The following is a 23,248-nucleotide window of genomic DNA, read 5'->3' on the forward strand; positions in this document are numbered from 1 at the left end:
TTTCACGTTTAACGCGACATATCAATGGTTCGGTCGCTTTTAACAGTTGGTAAAAAATAGGTAGCTTAATTCTTGATTGGATTTATAAAAAAATCAATCCATGTATGATTTGGATAGCATTTTTTAAAATCTACTATGATCCTCATTGGTTCATGCTAGTTTTATAGGTATAGTCATATGCGTAGACGAGAATAACTTCAACTTAACTTCACTTACATGTATTGTATACCGATATTGTATCAATCAACTAACTATTTAAGTGATATTTTAATCGTAACGAACGAGTTTCACTCCAAACCAAAACCTTCAAAAAACGACAATGTATTTCCATCGATTGTGTCAAAGTTCCGATAGTAGTCTTCAATGTTTACATGAAAGTACAAACATGGATATCCTCCGTTATCTATATATAGAGCGCACCAGGAATGTCTGTTTATAGGATTTCACGGCTAACGTAGATTGTCCGGTAGATACGGCATACCTAAAACTCGATGGGGCGTAAACGAAAGTCACGCGCCAAGGATTTCGTATCCACACGTAGCTTGTCCGTGCCCGCTCCGTAAAAAGCTCTCAGCGTTCTTCGTTCAATGCTCGCAAACATGTGGCCACCTATTGATTGTTGCCCCGTCTTACCTGTTCCAGATCGTGATGCGATTCAATCTCTTAGAACGTTCTATATATGAAGCAATAGGGTCAGTCTGTACACGGGTTTTAGACAGAAGACTCTAAGCTATTCTGACAGTAGGTAAAGGTTATTAGAAGCTTCAACGTGATATAACAATTTTATAATAATATAGGTATTCAAAAAGTCATTGTTTACATTTCTTAAGAAACCTTTATTCAGAATATTAATATTTGTGTTGGACGTCTGTTAAAACAGTGTATTTACACAGCTAGAGTAGAGCATTATAGGCCGAGCGTACGCGGTGTCAAGATCACGTCGTCGTGCCGTCGCGCCGCTCGCGGTGACACGCGTCGCCCGCGCCCCGCGCCCCCCGCTGTCGCCCGCCTGCTACCCTCAACCCTCGCACCACGCATGCTCCAATTATAATCTGTTTAGGGATGTCCACAGTCGATTAAGATTAATTTTTTACTTCAGAAACGACACAAAATTCTCAATAATAAAATTGACCTTTCGAAATATTCATAAGCATAAACTACGCCGCCCAAAAGAACCCCTATAAATGCTCGAAGTAGCGTCGGATTTCATATCGGACAGCAAATAAAAGCACACCCAAGATCTCTCACGTAGTGAACTCGAGCTTTCATATGTCTAGTGGAGAAACTGACAGGGTTAAGCACGATAGCCACCCGCGGAGGATAACTCGATAGCTCGACATAGGATAGGGCGGCATTATCCGCGGTACGACGTGCGCGCGCAGAGGCGTCGCGCGGAGGGCTTCAAACCGCCTGCGGAGGGCGTAAGGTCCGCGCGCGTCCTCACAGTGTATCGCGCGGTCACTCGCCACGACACCTCCGGTCGCGAACGGTACGGTGCTCGAGTCCCGCGCGGCCGCGAGCGTGCCAGCCGCCGGCGCCGCCGCTGCTCGCTCGCTGACTCCTCGGGAGCAGCAGGTACCGACCCCTGCCTCGGTAGCGTGATACCCAGCAATATCGCCGTAAGCGACGCAATATTACTGGCCCGCCGCTTCTGTGTGCGACTTTAATTTGTACTTTATTGTTTTCAGTGTTTATTGTTTTCCTAAAATGTGCTTTAATCGTAGTAAAATGCCTCAAATCACATAGTAAACCCTCGTCTAGTGTGAGTTATGGCCTGCGAAGGGAGTCAGGTCACGCGGCGTGAGTTTTGACGGACTGTTCTAGTTTCATATTGTTTTTGTTTGATTTCATGTTTACCTTACGTTTAATACACTACCCTTCCTGATATCCATAATTTACAGTTTTGTGTAAAGTAAACCCATTTTGTGATCACATTTGCCTACTCTGAATGTCGTCTTTCATTTTCCATAATATTTTGTCTCCACGTTACCCATTAATAAATTACCAGATTATCTCCATATTTACATGAATAATTTTCCATAAGACGGCTTGATGTTATCAAATAATTATATCTATTTAGACTTTTGATTAATTCTTCAAATTTGTGTTATGCATTAATATAAAACCAGAAACCACAGTTTATTGGATAATTTGAAGATATTATGGCTTATTACAAGTTCAAAACAGTTTTTGTTAACCAGATTTAGTTATACTGTGTTACAGTTAGTAGTTTTTGTATCTTCAGAGCTCATTGTCAAAACACCTACCTAAGGCAAATGGAACACGCAAATAGCAACAATAAATCTTACTACGACATTATATCTTTTGAAGTTCAAAGCAGTTTTGGATTGTAATGGTAAAGCCAGAGGTCAACATTGTCAGTGCCCTAAGACCTCAGTTTTAAAGCTTTATGGTACCTCATAAATACCGGTTTCAAACCTATTAGAGATTGTTATTTTAATATTAATTTCACAATCCATTATTAAGAAAAAAACAACTGTCAGCGACTGTTTTGTTTTTAAATTGGTATGGCTGTGACGTCATAACGTAACGACTTCGTCCAACAATATTGGAGACATCCAAAAACAACATTTTCAATTACGTAGTGACTTTTCTTTAATAACTTTGGTTCCCTATCTCTTCTTTCCTTCAATTTTACTCTTTTAAACATTGTATTAAGTTTAATATTTAAGTAATATGGGTACCTACTTATTTTGTCATTGTTTTTTTTTACATTATATAATGTAAACTAAACAAATAAGTAGGTAGGTATAAGATATGAGTAAATACCTAGTTCCTAATTAGGTATACAGAGGTATATCTAATATATTTTCATGCATACACTTTACTGTTCACCTTGTTATTGTTTATATTGATAAAAAATAAAATGTAAACAGAGATAAGTCGTTGCAATACGAGTCTATGTGATTTGAGGACAAACTACAGTAAAGATGTTAACCACATCCATAAAACGTATTTATTGTCATCATACCAGCTGATAATACGAAAATAGAGTGTGCCAAGACTGCCAAGTCATAACTCTCTTTGCAAACCATCAAATGATCAAATAATGTACATCCTTAGTAATTCTACATTTATAAATGTTTCCGAGTTCACTGAACTCAATTTTTAGGGGAGCAAAGAAGGGCTTAAATCTTTAAGCTGGTTTATTAATTCCAAAGTCGGTGTTAAAAAAACGTTTGCAATCTTGGGTCCGCTAAGCTGAACAACAAAGAAGCAAATGAGATATTCGGAAAACGAATCGTTCATTTTGTAATTATATTTTTTTATTTACCAATTCTCATCCGGCCAGTTCGTAACAGAAAACAAAATAAATACATGAGCTTTTGTCTGAGAGTAATATTCTAAGATACAATTTATATGCGGCCTGCGTAATCCTTAATTGTTTAAATTATTCGAGGGACTATGTGTAAAACTATTTAACTGTTAACGTGACATAAAATTAGCAGGAGTAATAAAATCTCGACCCACCAGTAGAAATGGAAGGCAAAAATAACATTATATTTAGATATATGTTTACCTAAATTAGGTAGCTGATTAATGACTACCTACGTATATAAAGAAAATATTATGGAGATAAATAAAATTCATTGATTCAAACAATGTAAACTATGAATCTTTTCAAAACATAAACAGCATATATACGTCCCACTGCTGGGCACAGGCCTCCCATCAATCAACAGGAGCGGAGAGGTGTGAATCATACCATACTGCAACACGCTCCTCCAGTGCGGGTTGGTGGAGGTGTTTGGGCTGGTAGCCCGATACCATCGGCTTAACGTACTTCCCGAAGCCCTGAATCACTATAGGTACTTTTTTGGACTTCAGAATATTTTAGGTCGACAGCGAGTGGGCGGAAATGAAAAAGAAAAACTATACAAATATCACTTTTACTAAATACATAATTACATAAAAGCTAAGAAAACTCCATAAATAAACGTGTAAATAAAAATAACTTACAAACAACGAGAGCGAAAAAATTATAGAGAAAAAGGAGAAAGACAATCGAGCCATATGGAAGAATAAAAACAGAAATTCTTATAACCTAAAGAGATTGTATATTACTTATTTATAAAAAATATTAAAACCATATAAAAATGTTCGTGGGTTATTTACACTTTTCAAAGGAAAAATATTTATATTTTTTGGCGGAAATTATATCTGCATAATCGGCCCGCTCATAACCTAAAACCCAAATCAACATTTAGGAACTAATAACCAATAAGCGATGTTAGCGTAATTAAGCGTGGCCATATTGGTCCCACGCTAGCATAAGAACCTGTCCGCGATATTAACGGCAACTTGAACTCGGACCCCTGATCAATTAGCTTGGACTTCCCGCAATTATGTGCTCAAACCAAACGGCTGGAAGATTCAAGCCTAATAGCTTGACTAAGTTTGTTTGACACGTGACTATGGTGTATGTAAATTTCACACGCTTGCACGGTGATGATTCATTAGTTTGATACTTAGTTTTTGACGTCACTTTACTGTAAAACGTCGGATGATTTATACTTCTTGGCTAGACAAATGAGGAGCCTATTTTTTTCTTTTTTTGACGTGACTTATTGAAGGTTTGCCTCCGATGGCATTAGGCCGGACAAACAAATGAGGAGGACTAAGTTTCTTACCCTATGATGTCCGCGCCTGTATCCTTACTGGGGTAGATATATTTAAAGCCTTGCTGTAGATAGAGACAAAAATCGCCGATAAACAATTTGAAGGCACATTTGACAGTTGAACCGTACAACTATGTAAGTAATGTAACAAGTAATCATGTAAGTTCTTCTAACAATTCTTCATAATAATATAATACTTGCGATCCCCCAGTATAATTGTCTTTATCTTCTTCTTCTTCCAGTGCCCGTCCATTACTGGACGTTGGCCGTCAGCTTTGAAAACTCTTCTCTGTCAGAAGCAAGACGAAACAGCTGTTCTACGGTTGTAACGCCGGTCCATTCGCGGATGTTCCGCAGCCACGACTTCTTGCTCCTCCCTCGACGTCTTCCCCCTTCAATTTTGCCCATCATAATTAATTGAAGCAGCTGGTATCTTTCATTCCTAAGAATATGCCCCAAATACGCTACTTTCCGTTTTTTGACAGTTTGCATCAATTTCCGGGACATACCGACGCGTTGGAAAACCTTCATATTGGTGACTTTCTGGGTCCAATTTTCTTCATACAACCATTATATTTTTAACTGTGTTAAGTTGTGGGGACATTCGGAAGCAAAAATGCAGATAGATACTTAACTGGTAGTTAAGTAGTAGTTAATAACTACTTAAATAACTTAATATTTAATTTGATAGATAACTCTTTCGGCAGTTATTGACATAGAAAATGCACAATGAACATTGGTTCTTTTTATAAAATATACAAACTTCGTAATCAGATACTAATGATAAAGCAGATTTACTTGTGATGCGGCACATTGGCCGGGTATGTCACGTGTCGCGGATGTAACACCCGCACCGCGCGGCCGCTGGCTAATGTCCTCGCCTAATGCGCCGCTGGCGGTGTACAAGAGGACAATTTCCGGCCCCTACCTTCCCGCCATTACGCACTAGAAACAATTCCCTAACCATTACATTCATTAATTTTACCCCCACCACACCCACCATTGCCGCCCGACATTGATTTTCTCCTGTCACTATTATTTATTGTCTAACCGACTCAAACCTCCTTTCTTATGACGCCGGCTCTTCTAATTTATCATAAAACTTAAAATTGAATAACTTGTAAAGTTAATTAGTTGTTTCATTGTGAAGCTACTTACTTATACCGCCCGCTCTCGATAGATCAGAATTTGAAATTGTAACAAGGTTTTATTTTGAGCAATTCAAATTTAAATGGGAAGTGGCCTCGTATAAATGATTCATAAGAGTTGCCAGAGTACTTTAACAATCAATGAGTTAAACTTGGATTTATTTGAAGATGTTTCTCGCGGCGCGTGATGTAGAGTCGGCTTTACGTTTGAGTCGATGTTTGGTGACGGCTGGCCGTTGACAGACGCAGGGCTTAAGACAAATTAACCGTTAAAAACTCGTGGAAAAGCAACGCGCCGGAAAAAACGTCCGAATAAAAAGCTACGACTCGACGCTTTTATCTCGACGCTCGTTTCGCGAAGACAGCGTTTGTTTTGAATGGGGAGTCCACTCGGGCACACTCGGGCACACTCTGCCCACTAAACACCGCGTCCGCTGTCAGATGTAATCATCGCATGCCGACTCCGAACCGTTTGATCTCTTCTTTTTAAACTCTCCGCTAAGATAATATCTCGCGCGAGCCCCGACATGTTTGTGTTACTCATTCCTACTCGCTAATTCACCCAAACATCTTCTTCATCTTTCCACCCATCTCCGTACCATTGTGTGGACGGAACGTATTATTAGCAACGTTCTATATACATTATCATAAACCAAAGAGTTTATAACTTTATTCCCCAAACCCTATCATCATATCATAGCACTGTGAATACAAATGCTATTCAACGCTCGATTGACAGTAAAACAATGGGTATCATCAAAGGTTGAATGAATTCGATTCGCACGCGAGCACTGATTGCTCCCACGATAATTACAGTAAATAATGTGTGCAGCAAATCATACAGTACAAAATGAGGCATAAAATGTTAGAGTTGAGGCTTGGGAACGAGACGAGCGTGCGTAATTACCCGGCGAGAATGTGGCCGGGTCCTGCGGCCGCGCCCGCCCGGCTCTCCGACCATGTCGCTAAACTAGGAATAAAGTGCTCGGTGCGGTGCCCTTAACTCGTTAATTACACTTGGAAACTTAATATACATGTTACAAATTTCGCCAGCCACATTTCAAGTTTCAATTTAAATCGAAAAAGGCAACACATGAAATTTCTTAGCGAACTTTTTTAGTACCTAACCATTTCTTAGAATATTTGTTGAACAAAGAGTGTTGGAGCACAAGTCCTCGGGGCATCTATTAAACGGACAGGAATCGTTTCCCACAGCCCGCTCTCGGCTCGTCACGGAATCAATATCGTCTTTTATCTTATGAAACGTGCTCCACATACACACACCAGCACAGCGCACCACTCACACGCCGGGGACTAGGGCTGCTAACGCGCGCCACGGGAACCAAATGAACAAAATGTTATGAGCCAAGATAGCGATAATTAATCCAAATTTCTTCGCTCTGGCACGTGTTTGTTCGCACGGTCTCTAAAACTCGGAAGATTTAATTAAAGCCTTCCCTTGATTCGTGATATTAGTTTTCTGTTGAATTATTCACGACAATTATGCACACTTTGTTCTTCCAAGCTTGAAATAGTTGTCACATGCACGACTGAGAATAACAGTACCGTGTTTGGTATTTTCATTGATTAAAATAAACCACATTGTTGTCTTCGTTAATCGACGGAGACTAAATTATAAATTATTAAGACGTCGTTTGGTATTATAGGCACCCCTGTAAATAATAGTAAACCGCGCCATAATACAAAATTCCTTCGCACGCAGATGTCAAGTGTGAGTGGATTCATTGACATTTTTTTCTACGAAACTACAAACGTTACGCTAATTAAAATAGTTTTGTATTTTTTGTGTCACAGTTGGCTGACTGATGTCGAAATTTATTTGGGCCAAGAGTGAAGATTAATATGGTTCAAACGAACAGGCGGCTCGTTAATGTTTGTGTAAATACACAGCACACAACGTGTTTATTAGAGCTCAACTACTCTTTCAAACTGGGCTACAGGGCTCTTGAAATATAGGTAAACAATGGCGCGTTAATTGTATAGCGTTGAAAACACAGCTACTGCGATGAAATTATTCGAATCAATAAGCAATTCAGTCCGGTTCAAACGCAGCTTTAGTCATAAAATGTAACCGTAGATAAATCTCGGTTGCGTCTGGTTAGAGCTGGTACATTAGTGAAGGGATGCAGCGTACTTCACTATGTTACAATCAGCGTCGAGCAAGCCATGCAAGTTCAAGTGCAAGAACAAGCCGGCTATACATCAGTCCGACCAGAAATACATCAGTCAGCGTCTATGCCATGGGAAAGCTGCGAGACGTGGTGCGCGGCGCGAGCGCTTCCTACTCGCCTTATATGCACCGACCACTATTGCACAAGACATGCCGTACGCGCCCGATGCAATATCTCCACTTGATTTACTATCGGAACAACAATCCCATATCTCTATTACAATAAATTGTTCCTGCTTTCTCGAAACTACAATGGTATTTCTCGCTATAAAATTATAAAATGGTTCGGTGGGCGTTATGACACCGTCCATAATGTTATTACGGAGAATTCTCGTCTGCAAAGGACACGGGACGAGTTAAATTCAATCCGACATTCCTTACTCCGATTTTCTATTGAATCTCTTTGCAATAAATATATCTTTACAAGAAGTCTAGCTCGGTGCAATAGAAAGATATTTACAGTTCCATTCAATTTTATTGCAGTGATTAATGTCTCTCTACTTTTACAGTCTGCGATGTAAATCGCCCACTTTGCAACGTACAGTGTAGTTTACGACACCTCAATTGATCATTAACGTTATACGACTAAATTATGAGCAAATAACTCATCTGAGCAATCTCTAGATCCTTCCTTATCGCAATATTCAGATCGAATCTTACAAGAACGTCGCGGGCAAAGCATTTTATATTGTAAATTAAAGTCTTTCAATATAGTGATTACTTATTCAAATGAACCACGTTTAAGTTGGTCCTTATAAAGAACTTCCCAAAGTGAATTTGGCCGCGTCTCGGCGTAAATTCACTTCGTGCCTCCTCGATCGACGTCACTCGAGAGACACAAAACAAAGTTCTGCCACTGAGGCTTTAAATTCCCTAATGTTTGTCAAAACATACTTAAACCTGTCAGGAGGCGCTTAAATCAATTTATTATACAGGTACTCTCAGAGACACTTCGGCAACGAGCATGTTTACCCACATGTATGTATGTAAATCTCGCATTCGTTGCTTCTTCAAAAACCCGTATGGAAAACTCTAAGCCTCTTTTATATTCTTATTCCTTATCCTTGTGGGATAATTCAAGCCCATAGGACTGGTTTTTACATAATTTTACTGCGACCCTTTCTATTGGAAGTACATTTTTGCAGAATCACTTTTTTCGTGCGAATTTTTATCGGCCACACAGGAGCGGACGCGCTAAATTAGTAAACATTCAATAAATCACGACTGCGTAATACAATTTCGCCGATCGTAAATAAAATTTTGAGCAAAGGGTAACGAGTTTTAAAAACAAACATTTTAGAGAACAAAAAGGGTAACGCGTGCACGCCTGTCGTGTTTGTCGTGAACAATGTAGAGTCGTAAGTGATGTGGGGTAATTGTTTGACATGCAAAGCACTGAGATCAACCGGCGCTCGGTGCCGGGGGACGGCACTATCACTGATTCACACACTCAAACATAACTCTACCTAACTATACCACACGCTATACAACTTTAGATTATTTGCATCAGAGGCATATACCTTCCTGGTTACATTTCGTTATGACATACTTAGCTGAACTCAATTCTCTCTAGTATTCTTCTGTCTTCAAATATGCTGCTGTTTCCGGTGTTATAATACTAATTCATTTTACAATCGACGCAAGAATTAATAACGCACGTGACACAATTTCGGAGTATTAGCCATAATGGAGATTCAAAGCTGCCGACGCTTGATATGATATATAGATCCTACCGTTAATTTTAAAACTGTTGACTCCGCCTCCTACACTTTACGATTACGTGGAAAATATCCAATTAGTTTAGTATTCATAGAAGTATAATTTTCGGTTCGTTATATTTCGAGAACAAACGTGCCTCCAGATTTTATTGGAGTGATAAAAAGTTCTTGTATTTTATGTCTGACAAAGATAGTGAGATAGTGAAATGACATTCAAATATCCAGTGTGAACAGGGTGTTATCAGCGGACGTAACTCAGAGCCGACCCGACCCTCATCCTCCGATAATCATATCGATTAGATATTTCTCCTTCCCTATCTCAGTTCCAATTATTTGCAGATATACCTTGACATTCCTTTATTGACGTCGCTAAGAAGATTACGGAAGCTGAACTTGAACAGATTATTTTGCTTTTAATGAAATTCCTATCTAAATGATCAGGTTAACATTCTTATAAAGCAATAAGTACTTACTATATAACAAATTTAAACTATTCGTCAAAAGCTATCTAATTATGTTCATAATTTTAAACAAGATTTCATAGCTGTTTATGCAAATATACAGAACATAGCTATAGTGGAAATAATAACTATTTACAGAAGGCAAAATACAATTAGGTACTTTTCGCACAGAATACGTTACAAAATTTCTACACGTGTTCTACGATATAATATTTTTTTATATAAATAACGTTTAATCTTTACAATCTAACAAAATCTCCGATTAGCAAAAAATATTAAAGGCATTTAATGCGGCATATCGTAAAGGACCCTCGTATTCTTTATAAAAACAGCTGTTATTCACACTTTGCACACTGGATATTCTTCAGACACACAATGGGAAATTTAACCGCATCACGTCATGTCGAGACGGGTGAGCTTAACGTTAGTTACGTCAGGTCTATTGCACTACAGTCCCTCGTTGGTCCGTATTTTTTGTGGCATGTCTAATAACTCCGCGAGCTTTCGATGGCACCTCAGGCGCGGGCGCAAAAAAACCGACAAAAGCTCATGTGTAAGCTCTAGGCAGGGGTCGCGGTCGGTCGGTGGAGCCGGCGCCGGCAGTAAGCCGCGCGCACGCAACGGAATAGGTCGCATTCGAGCACCGCGCTTTCATACACTTGAATTCATGTGACGAAAATATAAACTAAATAAATCTTTTCAGAAATCTACTTAAATATAAAAAAGTAAAAGTGTTCCATTTAAAAATGAGAAATATTATTAATAAAAACGTTTGAACACTACTAGTGTTTATTTAAACGTACGTGATGCCAACGAACGTAAATAAGATTGTGTAAACGATGTAAGTGATAAAGACGTTCAAGTGAGATGTTGGGTGCGAGCGAACAGTAGTGCAGTGGACTGGTACAACCAAGATGACGATGAAATCGCTGAAGTACAGCGAGCGGGAGGAGATGATGGAGGGGTTCAGCCCAGTACCGCCCCCGCTCCCCCGCCGCCAGCCCGTCCGCAATATCTACGCAGAACCCTTCGTAGACCCTAGGTAAGTACCACCGACAACCGCTCTACTAACACCAGGTAAGTCCATACCCTTACTAACCTCAACACAATCCTACCGGAGATCATAACTGGAAAATATTAAAACATTTTCTATTGCTATTTTTACAAAACATTCAAAACTCAAATGACATGAACTTAAAGATCAAAGGCGCGAGTGAGATTAGGGCGCAGTTGCTATAAATTTTGTAAAACGTGTAAACATCACAGACACTAAAGAGTATCTGCCAATGAGATCTCTTTCAAAGAAGCAGCCTACCGTTATCACTGCCTTTAACGTGGGTGCTAGTTATCATACTACATTAATGGATGAACTAAGACTTATATCCCGAACTCTACACAGAGGTCTGATAAAAGGTTATCTCATGTCTATTAAATTTATATCCGACAAATGTCTCTGATAAGAACCATTAGTAAGTATGAAGACGTCTAATACTTATGATTAAGGATATTGTAAAGAAGAAAGCCATTACTCTATTGTAGGAACAAATATTAAAACATTCATCTGGCGGTGAGATGAAACAAGTAATGGCTAAGCCGTCGCCGCACATAAATAACGAACCTTTGATAAAGCCGACTACAAGAAAAGCTCGCCGCGGAACAAACGTAAATGACCATTCGGAAAACATATCAAACGCCGCGACAGCGTTTAAAACTTTACGATGGTTCCGTATTCCGGTCACAACATGTTAACTATTAGTTCATACATAATAACATGCCATAATCTTCTATCTTCAAATCGATTACAATACTGATTCGATACGTTTCTAAAATATTAAAACAAAATAAAATAAGGAAATCTACAAAGCAAACACATTATTTCTTGTTGAAATCGAGTAAGTATTAAGCAAGTATTTGCAGACAAACAATGCCAAGCCGGAACTAATAATAAAAAGAATCCGAAAGAAATAAGGAAAATGTTCAATTCAATTGACTAGTTGAAACAGTCGGCGGCACTTGTTTACCTTCCCGACCCCAGTTCGACCCACCCCTTGTATACGCAGCCACTCTACAAAGTAATAATAAAGAGCCTGGAGCCAGAAAACATCTATTTCATTATATCGCACGACTACATAAACACGGGATGCTTGCCATCCCTGCAAACCTCTGAAGACCACCGAACATTATTAAAGTAAGGCACTACACAAAACTAATTCTGCGGCTCTTATTCGGGGTCTCCTTAGGGGTTCCAATAAGAGTTATCACATAACCTCTGTTACAAAATTGTGCTGATTTTGAGAGTATGCAGATCCCCTCCGTGCTAATGGACGGTGGCGGTGGACTAGACAGGCCGGATGCTCCTATATGCTAGGCCATAAATCATATTTTTATACTTGGCGCACGTTCCGCGGGCAGAGAGCGCAGTTACCGCCATCTGCGACACCCCAATCGCTGCTCAGCTTAATTTCGACAGATTCGAGGGCGAATCCCAACTATTAATATCGCAATATCGGTACAAAATGTTCATATCGTTATGGAAAAGGTCTGCTTGCCAAACCAAACGATATTATCTACTCTATTTTGTATTATTAAGAACACGAAGAATCTCACATTATTTTCTTATAATGGTAGATAGAACAATTGTTCCCATTTGATGAACACAAAACAGCCTATAAAAATTAATTCTTGTTGTGATATCCTAATTTATTGACACAAAATGCATAATGATAGCAATTTACCATGCCAGACCGTCGATCGATAACGGAAACATAATTTGACGCATAGCAAGCGGTGAGTAAAGAATGTAATTTCCTTTACAATGTGTTAACAGGGACCGAATACGGGGCAGACGAGTATGACGGTTAAGTGCACGCAACAATGGCGTAGATAGCATCATGTTGCCCCACGATGCTCACGCGCTACGCTTCGACAAGGAACCAATCATTATTAAGGCAACAGCCCCGAGCAAGCATTGTCTAAAGACTGCAGTACATAAATGTGCTCAGTAGACTGTTACGCAGAGACAACTAATCGCAAAAACGCCTGACACGTCTCGTAGTCTGCATGCCTGAACTAAATACATGTAAACATGCATGTTTTTACCAGTTACCTACCAAAATGAATATAATTCACTTAGAAGACATGCAAACTTTACCCAAGTTCCAAAGTATTTTGTTCTACACGTAGGTTCCAGTAACTTCCAAGATTCATAAATCTTCAGAAATTTCTAACATCTCACAAAATTCAGATTCTATTTCTTATTTCACCCACGTTATCAAACTTTACTGTACAAGCTTTAATGATCATAAAGTGTTGGCATCATTTTAGGGTTCCTTTGTTCGCTATTGGACCAGAAGCCCTTTCAATCTTGCATGCGTCATTCCCTCTAACAGGTATAAGTGAGGTGGTATTAAGTTTGTATTTAACTTGTTGTTTAACACGTGCATTGAAAGTTCCTTGTGTATTCAGTGCGCTTCTCGCCTACTGGTAAATCCATACCTAAGTATATCAGCTACATGCAGAATGTTTATGTTTCCAAAGATGTATACTTAGTTCACTCGTCCCCCGTTTAGGAAGTTTTATACTGACTTAATTAACGTTGAAATATAAACTTGGGCAAATGCGGCAAATGTCTGCAGAGACACGATCGGTGAACGTGTACGGGGGAAGTTTCGAACTGACAGTAAATATTTGACGATATGCGGAGCCGGGAAGCTCAGCCGAGCAAGAAATGATTTCCATACGGCCCGGACAGCGCAAACACCGTTCACCCATCAAACTCCAACACAAACGCACAACTTAGTTAATAGCATTTAGACGATCGCTCCCGACGCAAACCGTTCCCTCCGCACGGATTCGCTTTGTTACAAAATCCAATTCAACCGACTCCACCATCTCTATAACCAAATTGAATAGCCATAATTAATTGTTCATGTCACTCTGTTAATTAGTTTATGTATCCCAACTCTCGACGGGATAAAGATAATTCAGGGAGTTCAGCGAACTGTGAGTTTCTGTCAATTAAACAGATAACATTTGCAGAAAGATCATACGCGATTCTCTGTATTTCGCAGCGTTCAAAGTAAATTGCACGTGGGATCATTATCCGCTCAGTGCTAAGTAGCTTTAAAGCTCTCCCAAGTGGAGAGGTTGCCAAGCTGAGGTTCGATGCACACATGCATTTGTTTATTCAGCTGACACACGCTAGCAATATTTAGTTAGAAACAAGTTGCGCACTCCTGGCTCCAGAATATTGGCAGTAGTGTGCTCCCTATTACTGAGATTGCTTGCAGCGCCAACCCGCCCAACGCGCGGCGATGCGCTACTTTAGCGCCCGGAGCGATGATTTTAGTTGCCTGCCTCGTGTTCCATGTATCATGATTCTAATAGGTTCTTGAACACTCTCGTTTCAAAATCACTTCAACATTGATTACGTAGAAACCGTGTTCAGTGAACTCGAATTGTTCAATTAATAGAATCACTTACTAAAATATTCACTCGGTGTTCGAACCCGTCTGTACCTAGTTCACTTAACGCTCAACCCTTGAACTTAGTTTTAAATCTATATTTAAAAAGTTTTACGAAGCTATTATAGAGGATAGTGATCGATTGTAGAGAGGCCTCAAGCGTCTTATTAACAGGGCGTGTAATTAGAGGAAACGCCCCATCAAGCTAGCAAACACAAGTTCTCCTCTTGTGCGGCCGCATGAGGGGCACCGAGTACCGCTCGCATCAAAGTTCAAACCAATCGCTGTCCATTGCAGGAAGTCCAATTATCTCCCTTTAACGTTAAAGTTTAATGTCGACCCAATCATTTCATTAAACTGAATCTTGTTGCTTCAATCACTCATGATAGCTCGATCAAACGAACCAATCAGGAATTCAGTGACGTCACGCCACATCTATTCGCTTTGAGCAACAAACAATAGTAACATGGTAACTGGGTCAATAAAATGCAGCGAAGTCGAGAAATGACTTTCTTGTTTCGCAATTTGAAACAAAGCTGAAGTTCTTCAAAAGAGTTCTGCACTTTGTTCTTTAAAAGTCTTTGATTTCTTACTATATACTTGATCTAACTCGAAACTCGGTTTGGGTGGAAACTGAATGGAAACAACAATATAACTCGTTTACCTAGAAATTGAAACGTAGAACCGTCTTCGTTTCTATTAAAGGCATCCATCAATCGCACCATAACAAAGCTTATCAACAATGTATGACGACGTTGTGTTTGGGACAAAGGATAATCCACGTCCACAATTCCACTGTCACAAAGTCGGACATAAATCTTTCACGGTGACACCGATCGGCATCCAGTGCGTTCGAGTTATCGGCGCTCACATTATCTCCTGTCGCCGCCCTCCTGATTCTCCGGACTGTTTCTAAACGCAACGGTCCTATTTTCTTAACGTAATGACAGATTAAATCACGGATATTGACAGGCAGAGAAGTTTATTCTTAAAATGATATAAAATTCGTGATAAGGTACTTTATTACGGTGTAAAATAGGTATCTCAGTCGTAAATCAATACTTCTAAGCGTCGTTGCTCTATACCTGACGATGTGATCTATAGCAGCCCTACTAAGTCTCTTTATCATTCTAAGGATTACAGAGGATCCCTAATCTTTTCTACTTATCTGTCTAGGCGTTTGTAAACAAACAACTTTTCGTTTGAATAATACAGTCGGTGAGGTGAGGTTCTGAATACAATGGCGAGCCTGTAATAGTTTCCGTTTTGAATAAGAGATGCCTATTGTCTCCCTCCGATATTGATTGACTCCGTCTTAGGATGCCAGTATTCAAAATTGTTTTCCTGTGTTGTAACCAAGGTAATTCTAGTGTCAGATGTTCAACAATTCATTGCAGACAACGATTGAAATATTTAACCCTCAATATTTGACTATGTTACTATAAATTACCCATTGTATTCTCTTGTTGAACGTAACCTATTTCCTTTCATCGTCATGAGTAGCTATTATCCCAAATCTCAGTTCATTGAACGCATCTATGAATCATAATGAAAATCTAATATTAGGAATGAATATTTGGTGGTGGCGGCTCGGTCGCACCGCCACCGTCGCCGGTGACAACGTCAACCGCACGTCACCTCGGAGTCAGCAGCAGATATTTCTATGGCACCACCGCTCACCGCTCACGGGACGCTTATCGGAATAGGGTATTTTAGCCCAACCCGTTTCAAAAATAAACAACCTGGCGTCCCGTCCGAATAAATACAAACCTCTCTTTGACACTGCCTCCTATAAATAACTGTAATGAATAGGCGGCTGGCATTCCCGCAGTAATATGTAATGTCGACGTTTCCTCGCGTGGATTTATTTCACTCCTTATTTGAATATTTTATAATTTAGAAGGATAGGCTGCCTTGCTCCAACAATTAAATACACATTACTAAATAGGCAGCTGTACTGTTGCGTGTAATACATTCGGATTGCTGATGCTGTTTGAAAACGCATAAAGTTATGAAACATAAAGTCAAGTAAGGGATAGCTAGTAGGTATAATGCACGTTGAAATGATGAAATATTAATAGATATTAAAATGAAGCCGGCTTTGCATAATTATTCTACGCAGCAACCGGGGCGCATAAATGCTTTAAATAAGGAAATATCGTTACACCTATACAACAACAGGTACTAAATAGATGTACGTAGGTACATGTTCACATCAGCGCCGACCAAACACGAAGAACGGTTGAGAGCCTAGACACGCAGTTCGAGTGTCCACCATAAGTAGCGGTACAATATTCACGTTGTGTGGCTTCTCAGACAGTATTGAGCAAAGTTCTGCTCCGAAGCACATATTTGGTGAGAGCTGACCAAACAGCGGACCACACAGGGTGGCTCCATTTGTCCCGGTTCTTGCTCCCCGAGAGATAACAAACGCGCAGCCGCTCTACGCTGCACTTATCTAAACACTCAGCTTGCACTATACACAAACAAAGCTGCCCCCTAACTCACTTTTTACCACGAACTATCTTTTCTTTTTACCCTTTAGGGCTTCGCGGTGCTGCGAGCTTCGCGTGCCCGCTCCGAGTGCCTTTGTTTGTGTCCGGAAATTCATGCATTTTGCCGCAACATGCAGTTAAGTGAAGATATGTACAGGAATGTCTCTTTAACCTTATTTACAGCACAGAAATATTTCGTACAAAATAAAATGGTCATTTTAAACGTGTCCGCTCGAGGCGCCATTACTTAAAGGTTAAATGACAAAAACATGACGGGGACAATTTAAAACACATTCTCCGAAATTCGAAAAAAACCTTTTAAGACAAGCACCTACCTACCAAAAAAGGTTACGACGAAATCTTTCTAATAACAGTTTTGGTCTTGTCCAAGGTACACGTCATCGGGCGTGACTAACGAATGGCTCGCCCTACAGACCCTAAATTCTGAGTCGTAAGTATCAGTGACACGACGCCGCCGTATCTACGAAGGCTGCCGAACATTACCATAACTCTGGCTGAACCATAAACGTAATTAGAGACACCAATAACACACCGAACACTTGAAACACATTAATCCGTTTTGATTTGGTAGGGTTGACGCTCTAAGGTGTACATACGTGCATCAAAATGATATAGCGACGCAAGGGGTTCTGGTTCCCGATACACTACAAGTGCTCGAGTTATAAAATAATCGTAACTTTCCAGAGTGACTGTGACATGTCTTACGTGAATTACGACACTACGGTCGCGTGGGCGATTCCGAATGAAGATCGCCGGGAAACAAATTAATGTAAATTTACTTGCTCCAACATAAGAAAATACCGTGAGCGTAGCTACTTACGCTAAATAGTACATAATTACTGTCTATAATGACCGAATAGCGTTCCACGACGTCGTAGCCGCTGGGAAGCCAGCCTCACTTGACATCTCTAACATTGTAATTATAGAGAAACGGTAAATACTTAATTCAAATCGTGGTCATTAATATATCCTCGGTCGCTCGTTTAGAATACGCCAGAGAATATAAACGTCCCAGATGTGGCTATTGATGATATCTTTATACTAAATAGGTATTGAGAACGTATACTTTATGATGATTATTAAAGTTTTAAATAAATCGCCGTTAACCGCTTATTAAGAACAACCAAATTTGTGAATATTGATGCTGATTCGATTTATATAAGGCATTTTTATGCTTTTTCACTTCATAACACGATCATATCCAAAATCATTGACATAACTATTAACAGAGAGCCTTTTCTCAAAATTAATAGCTCTACATTTGACCCGCGTTAAAAATATTGACTATAAACGTCGTTAGATTAACGGCAAATCGTTTTTGTAATCCAATGGTGTAATATATTACGTTTTCTGCTTGCTTACGTAAGTGTTTAATGAGTTTATTATTATTAGTAGCCCACACATCATAATAGGTACACTCCCAATCTCCATAATGCGCTACTCGTAAAAACTACATTCGTAAATTATTGTTATTACGTACTGCTCAAAGAACAACGTAATTTTCTTTCACCTTAAGAAAGGCCATCACCGTCACTAACCTGTTTCGCTTCTCACACAGCTAAATGCCATTTGGATCCGTTGATCATGGACGTTACAGTCATTAGACGCGTAAATATTCAATGTGCAAGTGTACAAGCTGTTCTGCAATTCAATCGGTCGACACGAGGGAAGGAATGACCCATTACCCTTATCATTTAGTGTTGCCGGTGGAGCGTGGCGCGCCACTACACGACACCTCCGGATCGTAACTCTAAAACAAACGACAAACCCATATTTCCTTTCCACTGCGTTCCGCTTCGAATCACCCTTAAATCACCTGACTTTTCGACTCACGTAAGCATGTGCTTGCACCAAATAATGACTGTTCCCTTTTGTCTTTGTTACGCTTAACTCTTTACTTCCTGCAATTTAAATACTGAGGTAAGGAGTTTCAAATAATCCCTTATAATGACTCTGAAACCTGGCATAGTGCCACTAACCGCAGGCGGATCGTAAAACCCATTAAATGCGCAACAGTGACATTTTGATTTACAAAAATGTAGCAAGTAATAAATTGTTGGTTGTTCAAATGGCACGATGTAATTCCGAAATCGAAACCAACCGTGGTTAATTGATAAAATATTACTCGTGGAATTGTCCTTTAATAAATTTCACGGCCCATGAGCTGAATATGGGCAAAAAATGCAGATGAGTGAGAATGTCAATCGAGTTGAATTTAAAAAGGGGTCCTGCGGATTCGCCGGGCATGTGTAATGTAGTGCAACGAGTGACTCGCGCCCCTCATCTCAGCGGTTTTCTGGGCTAATGTGAAAATCTTGCTCTCCGCGTCGGAGCGCTCTCCATCTTCACTCTTAGTGAGATATATATTAGGTCGAAAACGGCGGCCAGATTGCGACATTACCTAAATGTGAGCTCCAATCAGTCTCCCTCGTTCTGAATATGTCGCCGTAGCACGCCATTTTGTCAACCGCTTAATATTTATAGCTTTGTACTTAACTACTCGTGTTGTTCTTGCTTTACTGCATTTTTATTATAATGCCACTTCCATTCTGAATACCGACGTTATTTGATATGGACTTTAAAATTTTATTACTTTCTATCCTATTATTTATCCGTCTCCTTATTTGTTGTACAAGCAGTGTGGAGCAGTATATTGCACAATCTATAGTCCAATGATATAGTATTGGACTACCTACTCAATCAGTTAAGCTAAGCTGGCGCGTTGATCAATCTAACGCGAATGCCCTTATCGATCGCTTTGAACTCGCAAGCTATTTGTCTTTCATTAGGCTCAGATCGAGGAAATCCAGTAATGGATCCTCATTTGTATCTGCGACTGTATAAATAATGGCGTCAAGAGATCCGCACCATTCACAGCCGCCTAAAACAAACATAATTAGAGAGATATTGTCAATCTCTGTTAGGGTAGTGACGTTACTCTATTAGTGTCGATTTCTCCTGCAAACACAAATGCATGTACATTTTGTCTTATACTAAGCTTCTCATATTTCAAAGCAATGTTTTTAAAATTCACATTTTATATTCATGCTGAAATATATCATATTCCAATGTTCATCCGTGCCGCGGACTATAAAGTAATACCATAATACATCAAAAGTTTTCCAGCGCGGGTCGGAGCCGGTCCGGCGTCCATATTTCGAAAGTTGCTTATGAAAAGGTAGTAGTTGGAGTGTTCCCGTGCCGTCTCATCCTGCACTCGCTATTCACAGGTATGTTTGTTGTCGGGAACGAATTTTAACATCACCAAATACGTATAACAAGCGAGCCGGACGTACAAAGAGAAACAAACAAACTTTCTCGTCAGGTTTAGCTTAGACGACGTTTCAGTGTTATAAAAATATTTATACCTTTCACGGTCTTATGATAACGGTACTATAATACATTGATCGATTAGCCGTAATATCCATAGATGGGCACGCTGTGTGCACAGGGCAGCAGAGGGCCGCAGACACTACCCATGTCAAATGTGTGCCTACGAGCGCTATCCATTATCGGAAGAGGCGGGGGAGGAATGCGATAAAATTTTTCAATCAGGCAACCGCCGAAAAATATTTACAGTGTAACCCGAGGCAGCAGGGAGGACAATATTGTGGAGCGATACGCCAGAGGCGCCCGCGGCGGCGGCGACGCGGGCCTTCCGTCGCTTTGTGCGCCACCGTCGAAATAATATTGAACTCTGGGTGAAATACGAGCGGCCGCGAGGGGCGCCTCCTGTGAAACCGTTTTTCCGTTTCAGTGAACAATACCAAGCGTTTAGTTTAGGACTTGGGCCTCAGAATCGGGTCACATTGATAGTTATCTGCTCGCGTTGGAGGGCAGTCAAATTGAAATAAAATCTCACATTTCAGTATTCACTTGCACAATCATTTCACATGCAAATAGCATCCCATTCTATGGTACTTTAAGACCAGTTGCGAATTGCATTTTCCTACACCACGCACTTTATATTTAATCGAATGCCGTTTTAAACTCAACCAGTGGGTAGACACAACATTTTACCATAACCTGGACCATTCTTTCAGTATTTATTGCGCTACACTTAATTTGCATGCGCTTAGTATTTTAATATCTTTGAACGACAGGAATAATAAAAGGCTATCGATATCGTATGGGCTCCCCGTTAACTATGGAAATTTGATAGAGAGGTATGGGCCCCGCCTTGTCGCTCGCACCGGTCAGCTAATGGAAAATTGTTTATCACTATCAGGAGGTGCGCGTGAGCACGATTATTTAGGTGCGGGTCCCCGCAGTCTACGGCCGGCCAGTAATTGGCCGCTTATTCGCTATCGCTTCCATTCATTTCTCGCGATAAACCTGCCCCAGGGCGCGTTTGCGGATGCAGTAAGCTCATTCGATGCAACTGCATAGAGATTATCTTAGGTTATTATAGCTTGTAGCAAGTGCCTCCACGTCACATATTTCAAGAGCCACACGTTACAGTTGCCTAGTTAGTTTGAAATTATGTAGAGATGAAATGTTAAGATAGACAATCGTGCAAACGGCAACCGTATTCTGTTTTGCATGGTTATTAATTTAAACGATTTGAGACTGTAATTTGCAAATCAAAGTTATGGCCACACCCGTCAATGTGTTACCTAGAACATGAGTTAATCAGTCGCCAAATATTCATTATGACTAATTTCTATTATTACAGACCATTTTTGCTTGTAAAATGCTAATGCTAAGAGCTTCCGTCGTCTGATATATTTCCAGGAAAATTGCTTGCTAAATATACCCGAGCAAACACTTGGTAGCGCGAGCCACACTCTCCCATTCATGAATCAACTTCAGCATTACCTAACCGGAGCTAGCGACCAAAACAAACACCATGCCTTGCTATGAGGTTATTAATACAAGACCCGAGTTCAACGATTCCGAGAGTGCTGGATTTAAATCGCTGTATCATACGATGCATTCGCGCAGCACGCACAAGTGTGTAACTACAAAAACAAATTGCATCTTCACTCACGTTTCATTCTACTTCGAAACTATTGCGGAAATTATCATAAACAGCTTTCCAATAAAACTTCTAGCTATATATATTCATGAACTTATCTACCGATAACATTAAACACAAGCTTAATCGACTGTCATAGATTACGTTGTTTATAACCAGTAACACATAATTAATAAAGCAATATAAACGTTCTCTCCGACTTCGAGGAATAACATTCCTATTTAAAAGACCATTTTGACGAATGTTTTTTAATTAATCCGTTGGGTGTGTTGGTGTCGACTGAGGCAGCTATTTAAGTGGACAGATTCCGGGCGTGGCCGGAGTACCAGCGTTAGACAGATGAGCACCACTTGTTTAATTCCTCCTATTTATCTGAAACACTTTTTGTTCAGTTTGGATTAACACTGATGCCCATGAATCCTCCCCGTTTATCGTCGCTATGCTTTAACTTACAGTCTTAATAATAGAAAAGGTGGTAATTTTATTCCGGTTCTTTATACTGAACGTTTTCGTCGGGGGAGGAAATTGGCATAGCGGAGCGACGCCATTGTTACACATTTCGTTTTAAATTGGGGGCTTTCTTGAATTTACACCCATGACTTGCAGCGAGGGGCCGGCCCGCGTCTTCAGACGCCGCCTATCGATTGATCCAACTAAACTGTTGCTGAGCTCCCTTTATTATATTGAAAATTGAACCGGCTAAAACACCAAAGCCCTTTTATGGCTTCGCTATCTTTCTCACTTGACATTTGAATGCAAAACCATTATTAAATAAACGGCTATCGCCATTGTATGTCCCACAAGAATACTCTGTTCTTAATTTGTGTTCAATATATTATGATGCATGCGAAACAATCATCATTGAAAGGCTCGCCGATGCTCACGGCCGCTGTTTCATTTTATCTCTTTGTTCGATACAACCCACATGGCAATTAGTTTGAAGGTTTCAGAAAATAAACTTGCGCGATAGCGTTATTACAAAATATTATTCATATTAAAATCGATAACATCTCGGATCGCTTTTCGACCCTCTCTACGAATGTAAGGGGCGTTTACAGATCCTCCACAAAAAGAAAATCAAATGGATCGAAGCGGGCCGTATATTCTATAGAACTAAATGAGGATTGTGGCTT

At 40.0% G+C, this 23,248-nt stretch overlaps 1 protein-coding gene across 2 annotated transcripts in view; it reads left to right on the top strand.

Moving 5' to 3' along the window:
• The first annotated feature begins 1,413 nt into the window (after window positions 1-1,413).
• The window catches only part of LOC126382440 (teneurin-a), a 64,746-nt gene continuing 42,911 nt past the window's right edge, over window positions 1,414-23,248 (top strand). The window contains exons 1-3 of one of the 2 annotated variants that reach the window (XM_050032311.1): window positions 1,414-1,489; window positions 10,862-11,200; window positions 17,508-17,567. In XM_050032311.1, the coding sequence (XP_049888268.1) occupies window positions 11,073-11,200; window positions 17,508-17,567 (188 nt within the window). In that variant the 5' untranslated portion in view covers window positions 1,414-1,489; window positions 10,862-11,072. Of the gene's footprint in view, window positions 1,490-10,775; window positions 11,201-17,507; window positions 17,568-23,248 lie in introns of those variants that run through there. The other variant, XM_050032312.1, reaches the window with a different exon arrangement.

Source organism: Pectinophora gossypiella, chromosome 4 (genome assembly GCF_024362695.1).
Source record: "Pectinophora gossypiella chromosome 4, ilPecGoss1.1, whole genome shotgun sequence".
NCBI lineage: Eukaryota > Metazoa > Arthropoda > Insecta > Lepidoptera > Gelechiidae > Pectinophora > Pectinophora gossypiella.